General features: G+C 37.8%; 1 protein-coding gene across 3 annotated transcripts in view; it reads left to right on the top strand.

Annotated features, from left to right (window-relative positions):
- phkb (phosphorylase kinase, beta) overlaps window positions 1-20,735 on the top strand; it is a 209,300-nt gene that overhangs the window by 166,133 nt on the left and 22,432 nt on the right. For all 3 annotated transcript variants that reach the window (XM_038267335.1, XM_038267334.1, XM_038267336.1), the window contains 7 exons: window positions 7,019-7,102; window positions 9,696-9,800; window positions 12,140-12,222; window positions 16,546-16,636; window positions 18,649-18,707; window positions 19,229-19,391; window positions 19,670-19,751. In XM_038267335.1, coding sequence (XP_038123263.1) covers window positions 7,019-7,102; window positions 9,696-9,800; window positions 12,140-12,222; window positions 16,546-16,636; window positions 18,649-18,707; window positions 19,229-19,391; window positions 19,670-19,751 — 667 coding nt within the window. The remainder of the gene's footprint in view (window positions 1-7,018; window positions 7,103-9,695; window positions 9,801-12,139; window positions 12,223-16,545; window positions 16,637-18,648; window positions 18,708-19,228; window positions 19,392-19,669; window positions 19,752-20,735) is intronic.

Below are 20,735 nucleotides of genomic sequence, written 5' to 3'. Positions count from 1 at the left end.
TGTGATTATCGTGGCATTTAAAATGCTTAATTTAAAAAAAAAATTCTAAAAACAATATTGTCCAATATATCAAAAATAACTGGTTCCGCGTGTCTGCGCGGAAATGCCTGTCAACGTTAAAGATGAAGGATTTTGTTTTTCTTTTTACCTGGAAGCTGTTGAACAAATATCACATTTTTATATTATAAAAAATCTTTAAAAATGAGCAAAGGCTTAAAATGTGCCATATCTGGCCTTAAAATTAATTATATGTGATTATCGTGGCATTTAAAATGCTTAATTAAAAAAAATAATTCTAAAAACAATACTGTCCAATATATCAAAAATAACTGGTGCAGCGTGTCTACGCGGAAATGCCTGTCAACGTTAAAGACGAAGGATTTTGTTGTTTTTCTTTTTACCTGGAAGCTGTTGAACAAATATCAAATTTTTATATTATAAAAAATCTTTAAAAATGAGCAAAGGCTTAAAATGTGCCATATCTGGCCTTAAAATTAATTATATGTGATTATCGTGGCATTTAAAATGCTTAATTTAAAAAAAAATTCTAAAAACAATATTGTCCAATATATCAAAAATAACTGGTTCCGCGTGTCTGCGCGGAAATGCCTGTCAACGTTAAAGACGAAGGATTTTGTTGTTTTTCTTTTTACCTGGAAGCTGTTGAACAAATATCACATTTTTATATTATTAAAAACTTTTTAAAAATGAGCAAAGGCTTAAAATGTGCCATATCTGGCCTTAAAATTAATTATATGTGATTATTGTGGCATTTAAAATGCTTAATTAAAAAAAAAATTCTAAAAACAATATTGTCCAATATATCAAAAATAACTGGTTCCGCGTGTCTGCACGGAAATGCCTGTCAACGTTAAAGATGAAGGATTTTGTTTTTCTTTTTACCTGGAAGCTGTTCAACAAATATCACATTTTTATATTATAAAAAATCTTTAAAAATAAGCAAAGGCTTATAATGTGCCATATCTGGCCTTAAAATTAATTATATGTGATTATCGTGGCATTTAAAATGCTTAATTAAAAAATAATAATTCTAAAAACAATACTGTCCAATATATCAAAAATAACTGGTGCAGCGTGTCTGCGCGGAAATGCCTGTCAACGTTAAAGACGAAGGATGTTGTTGTTTTTCTTTTTACCTGGAAGCTGTTGAACAAATATCACATTTTTATATCCTAAAAAATCTTTAGAAATGAGCAAAGGCTTAAAATGTGCCACATCTGGCCTTAAAATTAATTATATGTGACTCTCGTGGCATTTAAAACGCTTAATCAACGTTAAAGACGAAGGATTTTGTTGATGATGATCATTTTTGCTGTATATAATGTTAAAGTAATGTTCAAGTTGTCTCAACACAATTAATTTTACCAGTGTACCTTAAATCCATATGATATAGTATTTATAGGTCTGCTGTTTTCCCTCCATTCAGAGGTTCATTCAAATATGTCAGTGATCAAGAGCTGAAGAATTTTCCCTTTATAATCACATTTATCAAAGCACAAATTAAATCAACTTACTTTCTTGGTATTCGGACATTTTACTGCACATTTGTTGACATTTTTGTTGCACAATTCTCAAGATGGCTGTTGGGCAAGTATGTTTTAGGATCTCTACAAGAAATAATTTAAAAAGTGGACGTAACTTTGGATTAAACAGCTACAAAACAATTTCAAAAACAGCTTTAAAATGGCATATTACTGGACTTTGTTATGGCGAATAGTATGGCAGCATAGAAAAGAGGTCAAGCATCGCTAGACATAAGCTACTGAGAATCTGACGTGCGGGATGCACTGCAAACGCAGCTGATGCTGCAGTTGGAAAAATTGAACTTTTGCTGCTTGACGTGCCAAATCAACCAATCAGATAAGCTGATCTGGGAGCTGGCAGGGAGATAGACACATCACCTGATGATACAGATCACTATGGCTACGTTCACATTGCAGGCCTTAATGCTCAATTCCGATTTTTTTGTGTGTCCGTTCACACTTCCAAGTATATGCGACTTGTATGTGATCTACTGTGTGAACTGAAAGCGTTCAACCGAAGTGTCCCGCATGCGCACTCGAGGACGCGATGACGTCACATGTAGCAAGCGTCCTCAGTGTTTGCGGAAGTAAACATGACTCGTAATACCGCAGCGTATATTGCGTTCTTTAAGTTCTTCTCCAACAGGAGCAGGCACATTACTAATGAAATCTTTTTAAGAAGATCAAAAAGAAAGAGAGCCAGGTTCCGGTAAGACCCTTCGAGTTTGATCTGAATCGAGCTATCTTTCCAAATATGAATTAAGTCAGCAACCTCACTTTCTCTCCATTGACTGCTCTCTGTGTTATCTTCCGCAATGGTTTTTAGTTTTTCCGACCTCCGCTTAGTAGGACGCAGATTAGTAACGTTTAGTAACATTTGTCAAGTATCAGTAGCTACGTTTACATGCGCAAAATTTCCCCGATCCGATCCAAACCTTGGTTGATCGGAAATTCAAAATCTCCGTTTACATGGACACTAAATGAAATGATCCGATCATGACGTGTGTATACAGGTGCTGGTCATAAAATTAGAATATCATGAAAAAGTAGATTGATTTCAGTAATTCCATTTAAAAAGTGAAACTTGTATATTATATTCATACATTACATACAAACTCATATATTTCAGATGTTTATTTTGTTTAATTTTGATGATTACAAATGACAACAAATGAAAATCTCAAATTCATCATATCAGAAAATTAGAATATTACTGAAGACCAATAAAAACAAAGGATTTATAGAAATGTTGGCCAACTGAAAAGTATGAACATGAAAAGTATGAGCATGTACAGCACTCAGTATTTAGTTGGGCCTCCTTTGGCCTGTATTACTGCAGCAATGCGGCGTGGCATGGAGTCGATCAGTCTGTGGCACTGCTCAGGTGTTATGATAGCCCAGGTTGCTCTAATAGTGGCTTTTAGCTCTTCTGAATTGTTGGGTCTGGTGTATTGCATCTTCTTCTTCACAATACCCCATAGATTTTCTATGGGGTTAAGGTCAGGAGAGTTTGCTGGCCAATTAAGAACAGGGATACCATGGTCCTTCAACCAGGTACTGGTAGCTTTGGCACTGTGTGCAGGTGCCAAGTCCTGTTGGAAAATGAAATCTGCATCTCCAAAAAGTTGGTCAGCTGCAGGAAGCATGAAGTGCTCTAAAACTTCCTGGTATGTGGCTGCGTTGACCCTGGACCTCAGAAAACACAATGGACCAACACCAGCAGATGACATGGCACCCCAAACCATCACTGACTGTGGAAACTTTACACTGGACTTCAAGCAACGTGGATGAAGTGCCTCTCTTCTTTTCCTCCAGACTCTGGGACCTTGATTTCCAAAGGAAATGCAAAATTTACTTTCATCAGAGAACATGACTTTGGACCACTCACCAGCAGTCCAGTCCTGTTTCTCTTTAGCCCAGGCAAGACGCTTCTGACGCTGTCTGTGGTTCAAGAGTGGCTTGACACAAGGAATGCGACAGCAGAAACCCATGTCTTTCATACGTCTGTGTGTGGTGGTTCTTGAAGCACTCACTCCAGCTGCAGTCCACTCTTTGTGAATCTCCCCCACATTTTTGAATGGGTTTTGTTTCACAATCCTCTCCAGGGTGCGGTTATCTCTCTTGCTTGTACACTTTTTTCGACCACATCTTTTCCTTCCCTTCGCCTCTCTATTAATGTGCTTGGACACTGAGCTCTGTGAACAGCCAGCCTCTTTAGCGATGACCTTTTGTGTCTTGCCCTCCTTGTGCAAGGTGTCGATGGTCGTCTTTTGGACAACTGTCAAGTCAGCAGTCTTCCCCATGATTGTGTAGCCTATAGAACTAGACTGAAAGACCATTTAAAGGCTTTTGCAGGTGGTTTGAGTTAATTAGCTGATTAGAGTGTGGCACCAGGGGCCATCAATTTTGAACCTTTTCACAATACTCTAATTTTCTGATATGATGAATTTGAGATTTTCATTTGTTGTCATTTGTAATCATCAAAATTAAACAAAATAAACATCTGAAATATATGAGTTTGTATGTAATGTATGAATATAATATACAAGTTTCACTTTTTAAATGGAATTACTGAAATCAATCTACTTTTTCATGATATTCTAATTTTATGACCAGCACCTGTATGTCTTTCCTTTTAGTATATTCAGTAAAGGCGTCCCTCCGCTTGACCAATTGGAAGCTACCTTGGACACTCAGAAAAACTTAGAACTTCCCCTAATTTACGGCAAAAATCAAAGGCCATTTGCTCCTTTGTTTTAACAAACAGAGCGGAGAGCTTGTCCTGGCCTCCAGGAATTCTAAGGTCATCTGGCTAAGGAAAACATAAGATAAGATTTCACAGATAGCTGTGGAATGCGGGGCCTCTCCTGCCATCCTGACAAACAACCGGTGCCTCATTGCAGGATCCCCTTTGATCTACATCTTCCTTCCTGTACTTACCCATCAATAGTTTAGTTTTTAAATCATTAACACAAACTTGTTCAAAATTAAGAAATATGTTCAATATGAGAGTGTTCAACATACCTTTTACACATGCCATAAGATTAACTGTATTAAAAACTAAAAATAATAATTTTTCTTTAACATTATCCTGGTCCCTGCAGTTTGGATTACGTTCATGAAAACTGCCCTCCAGCCGCGGCGGCTTGAGAACTGGTATATGCCAGTTCCAAAAACGCATGTACCAGTTTTGTCAAAGGTCCTAAATGGGCACTGAATATTCTAATATGGTTTTATTGACAACATATTTTTGCAGTCATGAAATTGTAATGTTTATGTATGTAGTAGATGTGTCCAAGTGTTGAAAAGAAACAGTAAACAGTTATTCCACAAAATCTTGTCGTAGTGTTAGCTTTGATAATATGACTATATGTTCAACAAAAAAAAAAAAAAACGTTTCAAACAATAAGTCTGCCCCTTAGGAATGGGCAGTCTTTTGGATTCTTTGTCAGCAAGAACCCAAACAAGTGCCCGCTCCTAAGGGACCCGTTAGTTCAGTTCAATTTGCTTGTTTTCTAATCCAAAGCAAGGCTTTGTTTTGTGTCCACTCAATGAAGCCTCGAACTCAGCGTTAATTCTGACATTTTCAACTGAAAAAGTTTTCCAGGTTTTTCTCTTTCTTGCTCGCATGTCAGTCATGTAAAGTAATAATTGCAGGATGAATTAATGATGAAATGTTAGATCGGCCATCATGGGCAAATCGCTCAGATGATACTTCTTCTTTCTCTCAGATGTGCAGTGAGTGAAATAGAGTTCTTTTGTAAAATTGACAGACCGTAGTAGCCACGTTTGCTCAGCCATGTCTTTGTTCAAATACGTTGTCGCCTTTTCTTTTTAGGGTTTTCAGCACACATAATTGCACAAATTGCTAAGGCCGCGCGGTTCTCTAGTAAGCTTCATATTCCTCTTCTACTGCGGAGTTGAGTCCGACGTGGTTTTTGACATAGTGTGTGAGCAGGTAGGTCGCATCAGAGCGTTGGGCCCCACAGTTGAGAACATACATCGTTAACTGTGAGCTCACACTGTATACATACATCGTGAGCTGTAGCTGCGTGCTACGATTGAAAAACAATTGTACAATGTATGCCTGGTGATAGCTGATTGGTTGATAAATCCTGCACTTGTGTCTAAGACAGTTTGTTTACAACCTTTACAATTTTGAATAACAACCAGATTCTTCACCAGACTGAAAGCTCTAGCCTAGATACTACAATTCCTGGGTATAAAATGCTGCTGTTCAGTTTGTCACAGCTGTTACGGCTACTCTTGCATCAAAATAGTTTCTCAAAAAATAAAAAAATGCCAGAGTAGTCTTGGGAGGATGTTTTTCGATTCACAAAACAAAAAGCACTCGTGGAGAATTTTCTTGTTTCTCCTCTTCCCTTGTTGGGTGCGGCTTTCCTTTGTTGGCCCTTTTTGGACGACTTTGCTCTGGGGGACCCTTTGGGCATTTGGGGTTTTGGGTCCCCAGGCACTTGCCTCAGTGCTGTGGGGGGGCGGGTCTTTGGCTCTTCACAACCACTATTGAGCATTTTTCCGTTGGATAATCTTTAAATTCACAAGAGCACTTTCACAAACAACTACAGGTGCTTGGTTCCAGGTATTTAGAGATTCACTTCCATACAGAAAGCCCATATTCTTATCTTCAGCTATCGCAGTGTACATGTCAGGTTAAATAATACTAAATATACTTCAGCAATGGTATCTAGGTGCTACTTTATTGTATCTCTTATACTATATCCGCTGGTTGTGTTTTTCTTTTTACATCTCTTTGCAGGTAATAAAGCAGACTGAATATGTTTGATCATGATCTTCCTTTTATCTCCTCTCTCTCTCTTTCATTCATTTTCTTTTTTCTTGTTTTTCCTTTCCTGTTCTACTCTACCATTGCAGTGTCCATATAATCTGTAAAATTCCTATCATGAATAATAAAGCAATTTATATTCATAAATCAAACAGAGCACTGCTGCACTTGTAAAGGTAAAATCTGTTGGGCTCTTTTTGGTATCAAGACAATTATTCTTATTGCCACATTGCCAGACAGAAAACTGTAAAAAAAAAAAAAAAAAAACTGAATGCTCTGTGCATCAGTGCACTACTGATATCATGGGTGTACCCTTGTCCACTACGTCTGCTGCTGATGGCAGCATTTATTAATCTCTGCTGCATCTCATAGCTTGAATATCCATTGCTGCTTTCTATCATGTGGACAGTATTTCAGGGTATGATTGGCAGGATCATAAAATGTCTCGGTAGGACAGAGGGATATTCGGCTCATGCTTTCAGTGCCTTGTGGAATGAAATACCGCCGTATGACATTTCCAATCAAATATGGTATTTTCATTTTCAAAGATACAATCACAGGGATCTGTATGGAAGGGGGAGCTGTACAATGTTTTCTCTGTGAACAGAAAGGTCGCCGAGAGGATGCTTGAAATGCTGTGCACACTCATGTGGTATTTCTGTTTCTACAGGCATACCGGTTTCTAGCCGTCAACAAGAAGCTGGGTTTGAGTGGGCGTCCAGATAGGCCAGTGGGCTGCATCGGGACCTGCAAGGTATCGAGTTTAAAACCCCCCTACATGCACAAACAAACCCAGTTGTGTTTTCATTACTTATGGGGACATTTCATTGACTTACATTCATTTCACATGGCCTAACCCAGACCTTACCCTAACTATTACAAGCACATACCTAACCCTAACTTAAAGAATAAAACTTTACCATATGGGGACTAGGATTTTGGTCCCCATGAAGACATAGGTCCCCATGACATTCCCTATACCATTGTTAAACAAATAGCTACACACAAACACACACACACAGATGTGTGCTTTAGTAGTTTGCTGCATAGGTCAGAGGGAATCGTTGATGCATGCAGCACATATTTATCTAAATACAATTCTCAGAGTATGGAGCAAAAACCACTAAGTATACTACAGCTAATATTGTGTTATATATAGAGATGGAATCACTGACAGTCTTTCATATTGGGTTGATAATCTACATCTTATTATTCCTCCTGCTGTCATACTGCTACATGATGAGATATGTATGTTACAAACATCAACGGCGCACATTGAACACATTTACTGTTTTGTTTGTTGTTTTAATTATCTGTCCATTTTGAACTGATAAAGTCAGACTGACATGTAGTGCATAACTGTGAAGAGAAAACAAAGATGGAACTGTTTCTTTTTTTGTTTTTGTTTTTTAGCTTCCAAAAAAGGTGATATTGATAGGGAAACATGGTGGTTGCAGCATCAGGCTGTGGGGACATTTTTCTTCAAAATGAGGGGAGATACTGCTCGGTAAAGCTGTGGTTCCACATCCACCAGGACAAGATGCCGCTAAGGCTACTTTGGCATTGTTTAGTTTTTTGTTATGTATTTTATATCAAACTGGCCTTGTCAAAGCCTGAAGTAGTGGAGTCCAAAATTATTCAAAGATATAGAAGGTTAAGGTTTGAAATAATCCCTTAATTTTATCCATCCACAAGTAAACAGAGTGTTTGTAAATGGGCCAGTGGGAATCTGAATGTTAAATTGAGAGAGAACTTGTGGAGCCATATTAAGATTAGGGTGATGACACAAAGGGCTTCCGACCTCTCTTGGTCTTGCTCATTATTTAACAGTTAATTGAGATAAATTTTTAAAGGCTGGTAGAGAAATGCAAAAAAGAGGTCAGCAAATAACTATTTTATGATTTCTCTAAATTCAATAAAGATGTTTCACTAATTACCTAAGATACTGTAAATGCTTGTTAATATGCTGGTTTCTGATGCAGTATAAATCATAATCTCAATATAAAAAAACAATTCACCTTTGAAATTGATTTACTCTCTGTTGAGAGATATAAGTGTTAGAAACATTCTGTTAAATAAAAATGAAACTATTCCCACCAGTGGGATGAGTAGTTCTTTACTTCACTATAAATCCATTTTATTATCTTGCAGATTATTGTTTAGTGATGCTACAAATCTAATCTGAGTGATCCTGAGAAAGGAAGAAAGTGCGGGAATTTAGTCTCTGGTTAAAGTTGGTAAAGAAATTTCCTGAAAGAAATTCATTTGTAAGATTTCTCGAAAACATTCGTGTTTTTTTTTTTTTTTTTTTCAGTCCACACTACATGGAAATACTTACACAGATATAATGTAGATCGTTAGATTTACATACTTTACATATCCTATTTTAAATTTAACTCCTAATACGTTTTAACATTACGACGGAGTATTAGGGCCAGACTAGACATTTTTTTTTCTATTTCGAGAATAAACACATAAAGTTAAAAGAATATTATGACTTTATTCTCATAATTTTGTGACTTTATTCTCGTAATATTACGACTTTATTCTCGCAATGTTACAACTTTATTCTCAAAATTTTACGACTTTATTCTCGTAATTTTGTGACTTTATTCTTGTAATGTTACAACTTCATTCTCGTAATATTACGACTTTATTCTCGAAATTTTATGACTATGCTCCTTGTGACTTTTTTCTCATAATATTACGACATTATTCTCGTACTTTTCCGACTTTAATCTTGTAATTTTACAACTTTATTGTCGTATTTTTTGCGCTTTATTCTCGTAATGTTAAGACTTTATTCTCGTAATTTTACGACTTTATTCTCGTATTTTTTGCGCTTTATTCTCGTAATGTTAAGACTTTATTCTCGTAATTTTAAGATTTTATCCTCTTAATGTTACGATTCTGTTGTATAACACAACTACCTCAGGTGTTTTTTTTTGTTGTTTTTTTTCGCAGTGTCTGCTAAATGAAGGTCAACATTAGGATAAGTTGTACCGTTCGATAAACTCAGTGTAACAAAGCTATTAGCGAACAACTGCTTTATGGCTCCAAACACATTGCTAAGACAACATTATAATGGGACATTTATGGGGAAGAAGGCAGGATGCCAGAGGACATAATCCTCATCATCCTTTCTCTACCAGCTGTGTGTATGTACGATGAACTATTATTTGTAACTTACCAGAAGTAGTTTTGTGTCTTTTGCATGTCGCCTCCTCCCTCAGTTCAAGGACTGATGGCTCGTTTTCTACGCTGCCCACAATGATACATTTGGAGCTACTTATTGGTCATCAATCTTCAAATGCAACTGTGTGTGTTTGTGTGTGTCTGTCTCTTAGATTTATCGTATCCTGGGAAAGACGGTGGTGTGCTACCCAATAGTGTTTGATCTAAGTGACTTCTACTTGTCTCAGGATGTAATGCTTCTAATTGATGACATTAAGGTGAGTCAATGTCAGATTTCATTTATGTGTAAAAGCTTCTATGATTGAAATACATTCACCTTGTCTGGTTTGGAAAGGAGAAAGAGAAAGAAATGGAGAAAGAAGGTTGCTATCTTCAGAGATACTGATAACAATAGTCTTTTCGGGGTTTGAATATATTTATTATTGTACTTTCTGGACCATAGAGAGCACCTCACTGTAAGCTAGTCCACTAAATAAAATAAAAAAACTAGAAACGTACGTATATAAGCCACACCGGGCTATAAGCCGCTGATATCTACTGAACTGTCTCCCACTAAACCTCTAGGGGGAGCTCTACATATAGCCACTGGAGTAGGGATGAAGAAGAATGCTAGCTCCCGTTAGCTTGTTGGCTCGCAGCAGTAAGAGCTTTTAATGAAAGATGTGGCGTTGTCCGCTCTTCATTTCAGCTCTGAAGGGGTTGAGCCCAGTCTGTTCATTGGTTCGGCAGCTTTAATGCGGCAAATAAATGGCAAAATGTTTGAATTTGGGACATATGTTCTCGGTCGTGTCTACTGCTAGCATGTTCTTGTGCTAAATGAAAATTAGCCCCTTTATTATTTCATTTCCAACCCCCCTGGTGGTTAAGAAAAATCCACAGAGAAGCCTCACTTTGTTATAAGCTGCATAGTTCAAAGCGTGGGGGAAAAGTAGCGGCTTGTAGTCCAGAACATACGACACTTATATGCTCCGTATGAGAACATAAAAAAATATCTGCCTGTTCTGAGGCCTTTAAAGTTTTAGGGAAGCGACTGTTCTGACTGTTGCATTTGCGAAAACTCCCGAGTGGTGCCTAACGTTACCGAGTGAATAAAGTGAATGTGGTTGGTCAATTATCAAGAGGAAGGGATTGTTGATGCTGAAGGTTCACAAACAAGTTTGGTTGTGGCCGGTTTCTCGGAAGCATCTTGCTAACCAGTTAGCAACTTAGTGCTAGTAGGTTCCCAATGGGAAATTCCATTGGGACCAAGTAGCACTAATTTGGTGACCTAGAAATGACACTGTCAAGAAACTCTATGGACAGCGGAAACATGCAAGAGGAGGAGAGTTTAGTGTTGGAGGTCGTGGATAAGTCTCCTCCGTCATCCATTTTTATTTAGAGGAGGAAAGCGGGGACGAAGATGTTGTGGAAGAGGACGCCAGGGCGGCAGAAGCTTGGTTTGGTGTAGAAGGCTTCCAGCCGTACATGTTTGAGCCCTTGCCTCGCAACGCTGCCAGTTCTGTTAGCTCTACGTTTGCCAAAGACACAGACGTCCATCCCCGTGAACACTGGGACGCAACTCAATGGGAAAGGAAATGATTCTGATTTCAACCGTTGCGTATATTAGCTGCGACATATGAATCAAGATGCTATGACCAAAAAAATTTGATTTACAGATTACCGTTGATATATGATTGGCCGAATTTAGGTGTTCCGGCTGACGTAGAACTAACTGGCCTGCAGAAGATAACGGAAAAAAACACAGGTTTCAAGACAGGATTTTTATAGAAATTTTCTATTTTTTCGGACAATTTCGTATGATTAAGAGTACTTTTATGTACATGTTTTAGCCAGAATGATTTGGCATTTAGATATATGAATTCCCTATAACTTTAATTTCTTCTCATGCACTTCGTAGTCACTCTTTCTCTTACGACCCTCGGCTATTGTCAAAGAACCGCGGTGAGAAAGGTGAGCTTCAATGACTCTGAAACCGTAGCTTACAACAGATAAACGTCTGAAAGTGCGCATGCACAGAAAAATCTAGCTAACGGGGCGAGCACGTAAGACGTCCTTAGGTAAACATATCACCAGAATGATTGACAATTAGGAGGACCACTTATTTTGATGATCCACCCGGAAATAAAAGTTCGTCAAATTCAAATTTAATTATTGTAGTCTACTTCTTGATGTCAGTCAACTTAAATGGAGATCTTAACTAAACAAAAAAAAATTAAACTATATTTAGTAATGATATATAAATTAAGAACTTATATAATCTTAATTTTAAGAACAAATACCCACGTTCCAGTTTTCAGGTAAGGGGTTTTTACTCTGGTCTGTTTTCCAAATGTTAGATATTTCTTTTCATTGGTAACATGCTTATGTGACTCCAGGGATACTTTAAGCTGTGTTTTCAGAACTCGTACTGTGATCTTTCCTCTTCAAACTCATGGTTTGGTTTTAACGCTGAGCTGCCTGAGGTGCTCTGCAACTTAAACCCAGCTTGACAGAAGAGGAAGCCGAACTTTAGAAACGCCACTCGCTCAGTTGTTACACAGAAATGAAGGAAATTGAAAGCTTTACGGCAGGAATGTGTTGCTCTGTGTTCGTGCAGAATGCCCTGCAGTTCATCAAGCAGTGCTGGAAGATGCAAGGACGTCCACTCTTCCTGGTTCTCATCCGCGAGGATAACATCAAGTAATATCCACACTCACACTCCAACGTAGATCTTTTCTGTTGTTTTTCTTTTCATGTGATCATTTTTCTCAAAGCATTCTCTCATCCTCTGCCTCGTTATGTGTCACTCACTATCTCTATATCTGCCACCGTCTCAAACCTGCGCCAGAACGTTGGAGAAGCCAATTCACGTTTTTCATCTAACATTTATTTCTCCCTCTCTGCTGCCAGCCTTTTTCCCTTTCTGTGTGTGCCATTAATCTTTGTAGCAGAAAGGTGCTACTGTATTTGCCTGCTGATTGGGTGATAATGTGTCTCATTTGTATCACTATAGCCTGGCTGGTGGGCTGATTACAGAGGTATTGACTGTTACCCAGGGAGCCATATGTTAAATGCGTTACAAGTGTTTAAACAGCCTCGCTCCAGTCCAAAAATGAGTCAGTGGATGTTCATAGCTGCAGCTCGATAGTCATTAGTCTGCCATCGAGGGGACCATGACCTATACAGCAGGTGACAGAAATCTGAATGAATGATATGGAAGTTTTAGGCATTTTATTTTTAGATTACTGGTTTATACGGTTTGAAATCGACCACATCTTTTCTTGAAAGGAACTGATTAAACAATCGGCTTTAAAGTTCCTATTCAGTGGTGTGTTTACCGGGGGGAGTGGCCGCCTAGTGGTTAGGGCATAGGGCTTTAAATCCTGAGATTGTGAGTTCGATTCCCCCACTCCCACAGACCCTGAGCAAGACCCTTAACCTCACAACGCTCCCCGGGCGCCTCACAATAGCAGCCCACTGCTCCCCAAGGGGATGGTTTAAATGCAGAGAAGTAAATTCCCTCTGGGATTATTAGAGTATATATAAAAAAAATTTAATAAAATTTACCCTTATCGAAATGCAAAGCTTTAAAAAAATCTATTAATGGGCATAACAAACACAGAGGTTATGAATTGTCCTTTCAGGTCACTTCAATTGGTTATGAAATTGGAGGAAATCTGACGTTTCCAAAGCAGGTCGTGGAAAACAAAGGCATCAATGACTGATTACAGGGTTCCCGCAGGTCCTTAAAAAGTCTTAAAAGGCATTGAATTTTTCAAAATAAAAATAAAGCCTTAATTGGTATTAAATGTCTTAAATCAGTCTTTCGTAGGTCTTAATTTTTAAAACATCATAAATAGGATTATTTTTATTAAGATTTATTTTTGTAATCTTAATAAAACGTTAAAATTGAAATTATTTTTTTTTTTTTATAAAAAATAAATAAATAACTGCTCTCCATTATTGGTTCCGTCCCGATAGCAGAACCAATAAAAGCGTTGTTGCATCCTGATCTCGCGAGCTTTCAAGGTTTCACTCGCAGATCAGTCTGGAGACTCTCCGTTAAAGAAAATTTGGAGCCGTTCACCAAACGAACGTCCAATCAGCGTTGACTTTGAGGCGGGTTGATATGAGTTGATATGCACAATATATGCACATTATATGCGGGTTGATATGCACATTAGTATTGCTCAGTTTGGGTTCCACGCATGCGCTAGCCAATTTGCCCCGCCTCTTCAGTCTGCTACGCTATCAGTCACATACACAGACACGCGCGCGCGCGCACACACACACACACAAACATATGTATAGCCTCTCATTCAGTCTAGTATTAGTTCACACACACACACACGCACACACACACAAACATATGTATATCCTCTCATTCAGTCTAGTATTAGTTCACGCACACACACACAAACATATGTATATCCTCTCATTCAGTCTAGTATTAGTTCACGCACACACACACAAACATATGTATAGCCTCTCATTCAGTCTAGTATTAGTTCACACACACACACGCACACACACAAACATATGTATATCCTCTCATTTAGTCTAGTATTAGTTCACGCACACACACACTTATGCCCTCTCATACAGTCTAGTATTAGTGCACACACACACACATTAGACATATATTCAATTTTAGTTTTGTGATTGTGTGTGACTGTTTTTACTGTGATGTGTGCATGTCATAGTAGTGTGTTTGAGAGGAAAACATATTTTTGTTGACTGTGTGTGTGTGTCTACTGAGGTGTGTGCATGGTTTTATTGGTGTACGTGAGAGAAAAATAGTTTCTGTCCTAAACGGCCCCTCATAGGTTGAGGTGTGACGCAACGAGAAGCGCGAAAGTTCAGTCTAAAGAACATGGCGGCTTCAGCTGATGAAACTAGCGTTAGCGTGGCTATCGAGCAAGTTTTATCGGAGTTACAGAGTATTTCTTCACTGAAAGAAGAGCAAAACACTGCTCTGGAGGCTTTTCTCAGAGGAAAAGATGTTTTTGCTCTTCTGCTGACTGGTTTCCGCAAGAGTTTGATCTATCAATTGGCTCCTCTTTGTCGTCGCTCTGTTAGTACGTCATATGCTTCGTTGATCTGATTGGTTTATTTGGCCCGTCTATCACCAACATAGGCCAATCAGCTAACCAGTATTTTCGCCCCTTCCCAAAATTACTTCAACGGAAGGTTTCCAGATGGATATGCGGAGCAAATCCATCTGGCGGAGTCAGGTTAGTGGAGTCGGACATGCGAAGCGTGAAATACAAAATCAAGTTACCGAGAAACAGCCGGTATTTCTCAGTTTAGTTCCACCCTTGTCTCTGCAACGCCTCCACTTATCACCAAAATCAAACATACTAAGAAAACCATACAAAGAAAAATAGCTGCAAAAAAGACTTAGCACTGGTTATGTTGTGGCTTTAAATCTGATTTGTTTTGTTCCCTGCTAAAACAAAGTTTGTGAATTCAGTTAAATAATTGTTAATATATATCTGTCATTTGTGTGTTTTTAGCTTTCTTCCTGTATGGGAAGCTTTTCCAAATTTGAAACATTAGTGCAGTGGTTTATGTTAAAATAAACCTTTGGGTTAAGTTGTCGCAAGCAGGTTTTTCTTGTGTTTCATATGAATTTGGTCTTAAATTTTTATTTCAGGTGGCATTAAAAAGTTTTAAAAAGTATTGAATTTAACTTTCCTTATGCTGTAGGAACCCTGAGTTAGAAAAATGTTTCAGGGCAAACTTCTGCATATGTGAAGTGACTTATAAAAGCAGAAAGTAAAACATGACTTAAATATTTTGCTTCATGTTGAAGCTGGATTGGTGCTGCAGTATGAAGGACCCTCTGCTATCTCTGGTCAGCCGATGCGACCTTCACTGATTGGCAACAGCGACACAAGTTAAACATTTTTCGACTTTTTGGGGTCGAAATCCCACTCCATGCATGTCTGCAAGTAGGAAGTCGAATTTTCACAATCACAAATTTTACCAGTCGCTCAGCAGGAGGGGGAGGGTATACAACTGTCGCCTCGTTGCACCAGTTTCTTAATACACGAATGGAGACGGAGAGACATTACCTCCCTTGTTTAGATCCCTTACAGCCCAGATAATTTCTGTTTGGTGTGTTTGGGCCAATGAGGACAGATAATGAGGTGCAAAAACTGAGTCGATCAGCTTCAATTAACACTTTAAAGGCCACAAATATCATTTGAGTTGCAAGGAGCTCAGCCCTACCATGTATAGGAAAAATTACTGATTATCATCAAGCTATGAAATACAAATGGCTTTCAGAACTTTGGTCTAAATCCAAGTGAAATTGTTCTATCAGAAAAATATTCTGTGCAAATTCAACTCCTATAAAATGAGTAGTTGTAGCATCCTGCTTGTATCCACTTAAACAAATTGTGATTTTCTATGCTACTTTAGCTTATACGAATAACTTTGTTCCTCTTGTTGTTTAGCAAAGATATTTAATCCTTCTTCCGTTTGATAGTGACAGAAAGGATGTTGGTTAAGGTTGGACTGTAGCTGCAATCATTGGACCAACTTGTCATAATGTCTGCATGGTGAGGAAACTTCTACACAAAATAATCGTCTTTATTGAGCGTATCAGCCAGACAAATTTGGCTGGAAATGATCCCTAAGGATCTTTAATATTTAAATCTTAACTCTGGTCCTTTTTTTTCATCTTGAAGTGTTTTATTGTTGCAACGTTGTCAAGAAATGCATTGAGTGTTCTCACATACAGGTCAGCTGTTTGCTCTGGCGGTAATGAATTACTCCTTCAAACACCTTTCAAAGGAGAATGTTGATAAAACACACAAAAAGAAAAAAGCAGGAAGAAAACAAATAATTGTATGAAGATATAATCTCTTGTTTCTGTACCCTATCTTATGTCACCACAAACATGTAGTGTAACTTATGTAAAATATCAAATACTAACAAAAACTGTTCTGCTGGTGACAACCTATGTAGGGGGACGTCTAATTGGGGGCTTTAACTGCAATTTTCTCATCTAACCAGAGGGAGCCGCTTCAATCCTGTTTTGGACATGCTGGCCTCTTTCAAGAAGGGAGTCATCGGAGGGGTCAAAGTTCACGTCGACAGACTTCAGGTATGTTAGAATCTGCTTTATTGAGTGAACAGCTGCAGTGACAGCAGTAGGGATGGGGATCGAAACCCGGTTCTATCAAGGACCCGGTTCCACAATTTTATCAAAACCCGAAAATCAATAACGTTTGGGCGTATCGATACCACTATCGAGTCTGGTCGTTTTTTGTTTTTTTCTCTCCCGGAGGTCCTGTAACATAATTGTGTGTCCCTCGAGTTGCGTCACAGCGTTTAAATCTAATCAATCCAATCACTGCAGCATGTCCACCAATGTTTTGGAATGAAATTGTAAGCAAACAGATATTAAAAGTAAAACAAGTGAAGTCTGGCAGTTAACTTCGCTCGCGACTCGAGGATGAATGAACGGACGAAAAGGTCTAAAGTTTGTCTTCATTTTACCAAGCTCAAAGATAAAGAAGAAGCGAAATGCAACTTATGTTGCAAAATCATCTCTTTTAAAGGGGGGGACACAACCTCAATGGCCAAGCACATTAGTATTGTGCATCAAATAAAGGCCAAATGCAGTACCTTCGACTGTCTCCGGTTTGAAAAGACTCCTCCTCCTCCTCCTGCTGCTGCCGCCGCACCACAGTCGGGCCCGTCTTCATCATCCACTCAGAGTACCACTGGTAAGCGCGCACACAGACTTTGTAGCTTGTCCGGTCAGTTAAAAAGAGTAATTGTGAAATCCGTGTTGTAATCGGCAGCATGCAAGCTAGTTAGCTTGAAAAGTAAATAAAGTTTCAGACGTGCTGTGTGATGATGTGTTCAGATTGGCTCAGTAAAACGACAATTAGGTTATCATGATGCGTTCAAGTGTAACGTAAAGAAAAGGGAAATTGAGTTTTTGGTGAGAAACATGAGTAATACAATTGTATATTGCTCTAATTATTTTAGAATGTATAATTAAACTACTGATGCCAACATTTATTAAAAATTACATTTAATTTAAAATACAATTATTTATTTGCTAAATATTTTCCTAATCACTAAAAACATGATGAAAAGTGACAGTAGACAATACATTAACCAACAATTGTGAAAATGTATATATTTTTTTAAACCAAAAGAAGACATTTCTTCAAAATATAGGACATTTCTTCAAATAATTTTTTTTCCCACTTCCTTCCTGTCTGTTAAAAACATATTGTCGCATCGTCTTTCCACCAAATAACAGAAAAGTATCGATAAGGAGTATCGATAAAGGTATCGATATCAATAAATATTAACAATCCCCATCCCTAGAGAGCAGTCCTGTCCACTCTCTGATATTATTAAAAAGTTCCTGCAGTAATGCAGTTTAGGATTGACATGAATGTATGCTGTAAGTCTAACTTGCAGACATTTCACTGAGATTAATGAGCTTTTCGGTAAATCAGGCCAGGGTAGAACTAAGACTTCTTTCCATATTGTTAAATTAAACTTATCATCAAACTCCTGACGAGCTTTCTGGCTCCAGCAGAGTGTTTTTGTGATGCTCAGCAAAGAATTATCCTTTTTACTTTTTTTTCTTTTGCTCTAGCATTTCTGTCTTCCCATTGCCCATTTGCTATTCTGTTCACAGCTAACTCTCACGGCTTTGAAACACTTCTGCCCTTCATCGTCTCATTGTTATGGGGAGCAGAACACTACTGCTCCTCTCCTGCGCCTCTTAGTTTTGTTTTTGAGTTGACTTCAGCTGGAATGGTTAATATCACATTTGGACCTCAGGAGGACGGAAATTATTTTATTCACCTTTTGAGAAGCACCAACTGTTTTTCCTAGCATGGTTTTATGTCACTTGAGCAATGCATTTTTATAAGAATAGAGATGTGATGTCGGTTTGTACCTTGCTGCGGGGCCTCGTTTCTTTTTTCTCAGCATTTATATCAGAATCATGTTTACAGAATCACCTGACAAACCTCATGCTGGCACATAAAGCATTATGGATCCACTATGGCTTCGATTTCTCTTGGTGGGGTGGGTCATATCACCAGAACAATTTCTTTAAATGTGTTTTTTCCATCTGCTTCATAGACCCTGATATCAGGAGCATTTGTGGAGCAGCTGGATTTCCTTCGCGTCAATGAGGCAGAGTAAGAGCTTCCCTCTCGTCTTCATGCTCGCTTCGTTAAATGTGATTGTTTTCATCTCTATTCTTGGTCTCAAGATTGCAGTAAAAGTGAAAACTCAGGTTATTATTTTTTTTTTCTCGGTTTCATCTGAAACCAAAAAGCTTTTGATGGGATAATAGCATCCATACTTAAAATCTTGTTTTTATCTATAGGCTATAGGTTTGTTTAAGTGTTAAAGTCGTAGGGAAGTCATGTTTAAATGTCAAATCATTCTGGCTTAAACATGTATATAAATGTACTCTTTATCAGACGAAGTTGTCCCAAAATTTAGAAAATTTCTATTTAAAAAAAATCCTGTCTTAAAAAAAAAAAAAACGTTTGAAATATATTTTTTCTGAAACTGATTTAATCACATTGTCCCCTCTTTCCATGTAATTAAAATAACTGGTACGTGATCTGAATAAACTGCAGGCTGGCATGTGGGATTTCTAACTACTTTCCATCTCTATCTTCCACATCTACCGTCCATTTTGTTTGCAAAGGATTCCAGAGTTTAAGAGCTTTGAGGAGCTGGAGCTGCCGAAGCACTCAAAGGTGAAGAGGCAGACGAGCACGCCCAACGCCTCGGACCTGGAGCAGCAGCCGGAGATCAGTGTGGAGGAGTGGCAGAACAAACCCACATATGAGATCCTGCAGAAGTTTCATGTAAGCTGACGGTTCAACAGAACAATGACCCAGATAATTAGTGTCCATTTAAAATAATCAACAAATAAAGCTTAATAAAATGTTAAACTTTGGATCAAATAATTGTATTTCTATGCTGATATGATTGAGACATTTTTTTTAACGATTACTCCTCTCCTTTTGACTCTTATAACAATTGTATAATGCAGTTAATTATTTGTTCATCTTTCTTCCTAATGAATATCAGTTTTACATGTGAGGCCAGTTTTATTTTCTTTATTCTCTGGGTTTTTCTGTAGGACTCTGGCTGCTTGGCCAGTCAGGCCCAACTTGCCAGCATCCTTCTTAGAAGAGAAGGACCAGACTTCCTGGCTAAAGACGGTATGTTCGCTGCAAATGAGTCGGTCAGTCCGAGTCTAGAAAAGCAACAGGGGAGAAATTATACAGTAATCTAAGAAGTCTTTCATTTTCAGGGCCCTATTCTGTCCGCTTCAGCACATCTACAGCCAACTACGGAAGAGGATTAGGGCCACTGGAAAAAAAAAAAAAGTTAACAGATTTTTAAATTTTATTTCAGTTTAGTATGGGAAAAAAGTCAGAATTCTGACTTTATTTCTCAGAGTTCTGACTGAATTCTGACAGTAAAAAAAGTCAGAATTCTGAGATTAAAGTCAGAATTTTGAGAAAAAAGTCAGAATTCTGAGATTAAAGTCAGAATTCTGAAATTAAAGTCAGAATTCTGAGATTAAAGTCAGAATTCTGACTTTTTTATTATCAGAATTCAGTCAGAATTCTGAGATTAAAGTCAGAATTCTGAAATTAAAGTCAGAATTCTGAGATTAAAGTCAGAATTCTGAAATTAAAGTCAGAATTGTGAGAAAAAAGTCAGAACTCTGAGAAAAAAGTCTGAATTCTGAGAAAAAAGTCAGAATTCTGAAATTAAAGTCAGAATTCTGAGATTAAAGTCAGAATTCTGACTTTTTTATTATCAGAATTCAGTCAGAATTCTGAGATTAAAGTCAGAATTCTGAAATTAAAGTCAGAATTCTGAGATTAAAGTCAGAATTCTGAAATTAAAGTCAGAATTGTGAGAAAAAAGTCAGAACTCTGAGAAAAAAGTCTGAATTCTGAGAAAAAAGTCAGAACTCTGAGAAAAAAGTCAGAATTCTGAGAAAAAAGTCAGAACTCTGAGATTACAGTCAGAATTTTGAGAAAAAGTCAGAATTTTGAGAAAAAAGTCTGAATTCTGAGAAAAAAGTCAGAATTCTGAAATTAAAGTCAGAATTCTGAGAAAAAAAGTCAGAATTCTGACTTTTTCCACATACTAAACTGAAATAAAATTTAAAAATCAGTTAACTTTTTTTT

This window comes from Cyprinodon tularosa, unplaced genomic scaffold (genome assembly GCF_016077235.1).
Source record: "Cyprinodon tularosa strain WSP-4 unplaced genomic scaffold, ASM1607723v1 ctg67, whole genome shotgun sequence".
Taxonomy (NCBI): Eukaryota; Metazoa; Chordata; class Actinopteri; order Cyprinodontiformes; family Cyprinodontidae; genus Cyprinodon; species Cyprinodon tularosa.
This window is presented reverse-complemented; position numbering and strand designations above follow the sequence as displayed.